The 7961-nt window shown below is 34.5% G+C and overlaps 1 protein-coding gene across 1 annotated transcript; it reads right to left on the bottom strand.

Annotated features, from left to right (window-relative positions):
* Positions 1–1509: 1509 nt before the first annotated feature.
* On the bottom strand, positions 1510–6891 carry LOC110915249. Its single transcript, XM_022159916.2, has 6 exons — positions 6586–6891; positions 6360–6488; positions 5956–6005; positions 5761–5858; positions 5336–5623; positions 1510–2080 (listed from the first exon to the last, which is right to left on the bottom strand). Exons 1-6 carry the CDS (start codon positions 6828–6830, stop codon positions 1610–1612), a joined length of 1281 nt encoding a protein of 426 aa, XP_022015608.1. The 5' UTR covers positions 6831–6891; the 3' UTR covers positions 1510–1609.
* Between the last annotated feature and the right edge of the window lie 1070 nt (positions 6892–7961).

Here is a 7961-nt window from a genome sequence, read left to right as displayed (position 1 = left end):
GATCTTTCGAGGTCCTTGCTGATCCTTCGATTACGTTGTCATCGATAGATGATCCTTCGGACCATCTATCGGATCCTTCGACCAGACATCATGGGTTGGGTATATATATACCCATGCAGTGTAGTGTGAGACATAGAGATGCACACTTAGAGAGACAGACAAGAGTGGAGAGCATTCTGTCCGAAACATTCACACACACACTTTGAGAGTTTGCAAACTGATTGTAAACATTGTGCTTGTAACCGGAAACTTTCTACGCATTAATACAAGTGGTGTTAATCGTTGAGTCTTGTGTGTTCTTGTGTTTGTTCTTGCATCATCCCGGTTTGCTCGCTAGCTTGGATTCCGCACTCGCTAGTGAGTTTGTATGACAAGGTTTAGGTTTGTTCTCGATCCTCTGAGAGGGACCTACACTTATACCATTTCACTTATTTACCGGGGTGTTTCGTACCGGATTTACATCTGGAAACGGTAATACCGGCATAACCGGCCGGTATTTACCGGTTTTTAAAACATTGCCTAAGATAAAGCTAAGACGCATCTATTGTTCGCATAATTGTGGGATCAAGTTTGAATGAAAAGTTTATGGGTTAAATTGAAAATAGTTTATATTATATTTAGTATGTTATTAGAATAAGTGTAACTATATAGGGGATGTATTGTGACAAACCCTAAACCAAGAAACCTCCATATACATGTGTTGTGTATGGTCGACATCAAGAAAAGGCGTCAAAGAAGACACGACGATTCGAATTCGGCAGCTTCAAATGTGTCGATATATGTGTATAAATAGGGTTTAGGATTTCAAGTTGTAAACATACAATTCTCATGTGTAATTGAAAGCCTCTTGATTTGAATTGTGATTCTACAAACGTTTTTATGCAAAATTTATACCCTTCCCTAAATATCCTTAACTCGAATCCTACGTCTATACGAACTCATGTAATAAACTATGTCCTTAGAGAAGTGCAACTCTAGCAAATCATGTGTAGTCCTCTCATCCCAATTCTAGCATAGAAATCTTATTGTATCAACAAAAAGGAAAGTATTTTATTTTAGCATTTGTTTTGTAAGGGGACCCGGGGTGCTCAAGTTTTAACACGTGATGGGGTAATATAACGAGTGATGGAATTCTAAACACCACCGCCGATCATAAGTATCACGTGTGGATCTTATCACGCGTTATATATATCACGCTTTATTCATGTTTGAGTGGTGAGTTATTTTTAAATAGAGATGGATGTGTGGTGAGTGATGGGTATTTCCACTAAAATCCATCACCAATGATGGAAAAAGGCTTGATGACATGGGAGAACTTGATTGGAAGTTGTGAGTGAGTGATGAGTGATGACCACGTACCCCTACCCCTAAGGGTGAAATAGTCCAAAAAACAGAAATGTTATTTGTGAATCAAAAGTTTGGCAATCCACAACTTACACGTATAACCAGAATAATCTGTCCACAATATGTAAAATATTCATGCATGTGTATGTTTAATTTGTATAATATATTATAGGACTATGTATTTTTATATATTGTGGTGAAATCATAACTTACTATTTATAACCCTTTATCCAACCTGTTCATGATACCATCTTTAACACAGGCCTTATTCTGGTCTAAGGCTACAAAGATGATTCTTCCTGAGTCCAACTTCCATGACCAAAGTTAGCAAAGCCTCACACACCTGAGAAGCATCTGCTTCCAAAGGGTCATCTTTGTTTGAAGAATAAACCATCCATGCATGGTCCAATTTCCGCTTGGGTCGCACCACCACAGAGCCCGGGACCTCTGCATCACGACATGTAACAAGCCCATCACTTTTCTCACCATATCTGCTTTGTAGCACCTGGGCAGTAGCAGCCAATGTAGCCCCAAGAGGCATTACAACAGGCATTGATATAGGAGCAAATCTTGGTAGCTCTGCTTGTGCAACACGAGAAAGCGTTGCTAAAGCTGCCGGAGAGATGTTGGCTTCGGTATGAAAAGAGACGACTGGGAGTTCTTTCGGCAACTGATGGTTCTTCAAGAATTCCTTCCGCTTCGTGTATGTTAAATCTTCGAGTGATTGCATGTCACCCTTCAAAATCAACACTAACATGTTTTAAGATGTGGTGGATGAGGTCAAGTTGAGTTAGGATCAAAACACAATAGTTTTATAATAAAAGTTATAGCGGGTTTGGATTTATCCGCCAACACTATTTTGTCCATCAAAATACAATAATTATATAATAAAAATCCTACTCATAGCTTAATTTGAATTTTATTAATAGTAACTATTTTAGATATGATTACAATACCCAAATCGCATAAATATACTTTTGTATCGTGTATAAGTGCCCTTTACAAGAGAAGTATTTCGAACTTTTAGTTGTATTGAGTTAAATGAAAATAATTTTTGGAAAAATTACAAGTTTTGTCCTTTATCTTTATACCACTTTTCAGGCGGTGTCCTTTTTAACGAATGTTGACAGGCGGTGTCCTTTACTAGGTATTTTGTTGCAAGTTTAGTCCTTTACACCCAACCCAGTTAAAAAACCCTGTTAATTGTTTGGTGTAAAGGACTAAACTTGCAACAAAATACCTAGGTAAGGACTAAACTTGCAACAAAATACCTAGTAAAGGACACCGCCTGTCAACAATTAACATGGTTTTTTAACTGGATTGGGTGTAAAGGACTAAACTTCCAATAAAATACCTAGTAAAGGACACCGTCTGTCAACATTCGTTAAAAAGGACACCGCCTGAAAAGTGGTAAAAAGATAAAGGACAAAACTTGTAATTTTTCCATAATTTTAATATAGTATCAGAAGTCACGAAAATAAACTTAGAGCTAAACATAGAGATGTATATTAAGATGGTTGTATGCTAAGACAACGAAACAATATTATTATTTTTGTATAAATACCCAACCCGATCATAAAACATTACATGGAGCATACAAATGGTGGGTATGTTCGGCAAAAGTAGCTGGTGGCTGGTAGCTGGTCATTGTAGCTGGTAGCTAGTAGCTGTAGCTTTTTAGATATATTTGTGTTTGGCAGAGTAGCCGAATCTTTTAATAAAAGTATAAAATAACCAAAATGGACATAACGAAAAATTTAAAAAGTTTGTGCATTAAATAGTTCATTATCTTTAGAGGTTAAAATAGTTATTTTTCCCTAAAAGTATGTAGCTCCTTCTAAACGCTACTAGTAGGAGCGTTCAACCAAAAGTTTCAAGCTCTTACTCAATAAAAAACCTTGTTTGGTTGAAGGAGCTTGAAGCTTTTAGGTTAGGAGCTTGAAGCTTTTGGTTGAACGCTCCTGCTAGTAGCGTTTAGAAGGAGCTACAAGCTTTTAGGGAAAAAAATGACTATTTTAATTCAAGATTGATTGTTTTAGTTAAGTCTCAAAAAAAATTTCTTCACTAGATGAGATCTTAGTCATCAACGTTGTTTGGTATTTATAAGGTCGATGTTGAAGTGCCTTTATATTAAAAGGCCAGACCACCATAAGTGTCACAGAGACCATTGGCCTAAGAAAACCATGCATACACTAATCTTTGTCAATTACTTAAATTGACCCTTTAAAACTTATCATAGTATGGTATAGTACAATATATCACAAGATAGATTGATATAATATAATATGATATAATATGATGTAATGTAATGTAAGGTAACATAATATATGTCATACCAAATAACATAATTTGATTCTTATAACACTAACTATGAGTATTTATTAGCCTTTATGATCAATAACAAGATGTTTTGGAGCTGCTTTGATATCACTATTATGACACAGCACAAAATATATTGAAATGGGTATAAGAACTCTACATGTGTATAGAAACAACAACCTGCTCTACTGTTTATTGTTCATAATCTAATCCGCTAAATCATGGCACAAACTTCATTAAAGATGGTGATCCTAGTTGCGTTATTGCTTTCAGTCTATGGTACTCTTCATCTATAGATCCTTCTCCAATTGTTATCATGTTCCTATATACATTATTGCTAATGAAATGTATTTTGCAGGTTTGCAAATATCATTTGGTCTTACTAACCCAGGGTTGCCTGATCAAACACTATCTAGAAAAACTGGTGATAATTCAATTGAATGTGGCCCGGTTCCTAGATGTAGGTTAGATGGCGTATGCACCATATATTGTAAATGTAAGGGCCTAGGGACGATAGGGAAGTGTGTTCATAATGTTTGTCAATGTGACAACTAAGCTTATTATATACAGTTTCTGAAATAATATATATATATATATATATATATATATATATATATATATATATATATATATATATATATATATATAATGTTTGTCAGTGTGTTTTTAATGTTTGTCAATGTTGTGTTGTAGGGGCGGAAATTCCAGAGTCTGAAACAAGACATGAAAATGAATAGGTTTGAGTCGACTAACACATCCCGTTAATTAACAGTCAAGTAACCCGAACATACGACCTGTTTAATAACTAGGTAAACCAAACATAATTGTTTAATAAATGGATTAACCAGAAAACCCATGTAAGGGTTTTCTAAAAGTTCATATTTAGTTTTTAGAAATGAAATGTGTTAAAAAGTTAAGTTCTAGAAGTATAATTAATTTGTTGTTAAAGAAAAAAGCGCGATTAATTTACCGTCCTTTTAAAACTCTTTATTAATTCTTCATTTCCAATGATTTTATTGCATAGTTTTACCTACTAGTTTTCTTATCTTTCATATTCATCTTTTCTAATCTCGAGCTAAATACATGATATTATTTAATACGGAAGATTTAAATGCATTCCTTCTCTATAGAATGAGCACAACTAGGAGTGTCAATTCTCATGGGTTGACGGATTTTTAGGTTGTGCTCATTTTATAGGAAGGATTGCTAGTTTTGCCCAGAAAAATAGGGGACCTTCGTGGAAGACAATATGTAGTTTAAGTAAGTGGATATGTTAAGTTAACGGGTCAAAACGAGTATTTTTTGTGCAACTTGAGATGGATCAAATGAGTAAATTTTTATTCATAGTAGTTGGTATGTTTTGATAATAAATTGTTTTAGTAGCTTTTATGTAGCATGCCATTTTTCAACCAATTAGACCAAAATTCTTTATAGTTTTATTGTTTCCATTTTACCCATTTGATCCACTAAAGATTAAAGTCACTTACCCAAATCAACCCATTCCAAATTAAACCGGTCAATTTTACTCAGGAAGATAATTCAAGACTAAGCAATGAGTTGTATACAGACGTATTGTGTATATACAAAGTAGAAACAAACAAGCAACTAATGACAGAACCAGGAGAAGGAAAGAAAACAACATAGGATCAAAATGAAACAGAAAAGAATGTACCTTTATCAATTTACCGATCAAGATTTCCATAATTTTACGAACATTAAAATAATCCCCGATCTGCCCTTCTCGTAAAATATCAGAAGCAATGGGGCTGCCACCATATGGGCTCTGAGCTAAAGCGAGACCGGCAACTTTATCTCTTAATTCGGGCCAATACATTGATAATGCCGCAGCTGCGTCGATTCCTCCTTTACTATGACCAAGAAGAAAAACACGCTTCTTTGATCCCCAATGGAACTCTTCAATGTACTCCTTTATTTCTCTAGCATTCTTTTCAACTGATGCCTAAAACATTTAATGTTAATGATATACGGAACCCATTATTTCTGTTATAATAGTAACAGTAACAGTACTAATAGTAATAGTAGTAGTAGTAATAGTAATAGTAATAATAATAAAGTTAAAAGCAATTGTAATATTACCTCACTATGAATCTTTGCAATGTGACATGTCAATCCCATTTTTAAGAAAGTAGCCTTGGTGTTAGTAAAATAAAGCGGTCCGTGGTTGCTAAAGAGACCTCCATTTCAACCATAGCGTAATATATAATGATAATAAGCCAAGATAATTAATCGAAATCGGTTGAAATAGGATACAAGGAATATTTATATTATTACCAGGAACCAAAAGATAAACCATTGAGTCTGGCAGCATGTGGACATCGTGCCTGGTGAGGGATTAAAACACAGTCAATATTGTATAAAAATTCTTTTATGGTAATAGTTCGTTTAGGAACGAGACTGTTACTTTTTCGTGTTTTTTAATACTTATTTTACTTCTATGCAGTTCGCTACCCCTCTAAGCCAAATGGGCAAAGTTTCTCATCAAACTTAGCCATTTCACCAATCTCAATGAATCTAGTTCCTTTGTGACACAAACGAACTTGCTGAGTTCGCTTACAAGGATAGCTAACTGCCTCGAAGTACATAAGTAGCAAAAAATCATCTAGAGGTACAAGTATAGTTCCTAAAGTTCCTAAAGCTGGAAGGTTTGGAAATTAACTACCCATGAATGCATGTACCTAATAATTTCAAGTATATTGGTAAACCGGTCTGTCCCATCTTCAACAGGAGGCATATCTGGAGCACGTTGTAGCCATCCAATATCATCAGCCGACCCACGAACTGTCCGTCGAACACGCTCAACAAGCCTAAAACATAATTTCGCATAATCATTAACTATCAAAAAAAGTGTTTTCTGAAAGAGTGAAAGAGCGGTAATGCCAAGTATTAAAAATGAATATTTACCCTTGAAAAAGAGAAATTCTTTTTTGCCTGGTTTGATCAGATTGCACGTGCGGACGATTGCCTTCTAAGTTTCTTGCTATTTCATCAAGAACAACTGGCGCGTTAGCTGAATCTAACGGTGACGCACAAGCTGCAGATAGACTACCATCTTGTCCACTATTACTCAACAAAGGTTCTTTGATTTCTTGATCAGAAGCTAATGCCATGATTTCCGGGCGATCAAAGCGGCTAGTCACCTTGTCCATTTATAAGATAAGTACTTGATTCTTACCTGTTGGTGTTCATAGATCCATAGTTGACACCATCTGCTAGGATACACACACTGATCTTCAAGATAATATATATGGTTTTATATTTTTGCTGAATGTGAACAAAAGAGTACAAGTACCTATTGAGATTTATTCTACACAAACTCATGTAATAAACTAATTATTTATTATGTTCCAAATCTAACAATATTGTATATTTTTATCTTATAATTTATTGTTTATTCTTTAAGTTTGTTTGTTAGTCATTGTTGAATCTCTAATCTGCATATTATTATAGTTATTGATGTGTATTATTATCAGTAGTGGCGAAAATTTAAATTTCCGACCGAGGGTCGAAAATGTATATACCTAAAAAAATTATATAACCGGGGGGTCGAAAACGTATATACCTAAAAAAATTCTATACGAAAATTACATACCGAGCACTACTGAGCGAAAAGTTTGGGGGGTCGCCCCCCGGGCCCCCACAAAGTTGCGCCCCTGATTATCAGCTAGTTAGTTTTATCGTTAGCTAATTAGCTTTACCATTATCTTTTTCAATGTAATCTCTCTATAAAGATCTGGTTTTCAGTTATTTAATACACAAGAAATATTATTCACCATAATAATTTTTCAGTTTAAATTCGTTCAGTATATATTTGTTTTTGTTAAATAGATGTGCATGGAGAAAGAAAGATAAAGGGATGTTCAAGGAAAAATCTATACGCATCCTGTTGATGACAAAAACATGACAAAAACTAAATGAATATGAGAAGTTCTTATATATCCCTAAATTCCAATAAACAATGGGGATAGAAAAATATAAGGTATTCACGAATATAGATTCAACATAACTTTTTATACCAAAATCCATAAATAAAATCAACACAGAATTATATCATTCCAACATGTATGTTTTGTCATACAATTCATTTTACGAATGACCATAAATAAACACAATAAAACAAGAACACAAGATTAAAATGAGCATCACATTATCCAATATGAGAACCCTAAAACTACGAGATGATGGATTGTCTTACCGCGAACAAGCATGGATCTTGAACAACAACGCGGTAGATTTCAAATAAAACAGTATTTGGTATGGATTGAGGCTGTTTTCAGACA

Source organism: Helianthus annuus, chromosome 16 (genome assembly GCF_002127325.2).
Source record: "Helianthus annuus cultivar XRQ/B chromosome 16, HanXRQr2.0-SUNRISE, whole genome shotgun sequence".
NCBI classification, from domain to species: Eukaryota; Viridiplantae; Streptophyta; class Magnoliopsida; order Asterales; family Asteraceae; genus Helianthus; species Helianthus annuus.
Note: the sequence above shows the minus strand (reverse complement) of the source record. Positions and strands in the feature narration are given on the sequence as shown.

Bases quoted from the DNA above. Each gene is read 5' to 3' on its own strand.
- LOC110915249 (XM_022159916.2), bottom strand. From the start codon at position 6,830: ATGGACAAGGTGACTAGCCGCTTTGATCGCCCGGAAATCATGGCATTA. The intron at 5,859-5,955 runs GTAATAATATAA...GTTGAAATGGAG, and splicing joins GGTTTATCTTTTGGTTCCTG to GTCTCTTTAGCAACCACGGA. The intron at 5,624-5,760 runs GTAATATTACAA...TAAATGTTTTAG, and splicing joins TTGCAAAGATTCATAGTGAG to GCATCAGTTGAAAAGAATGC.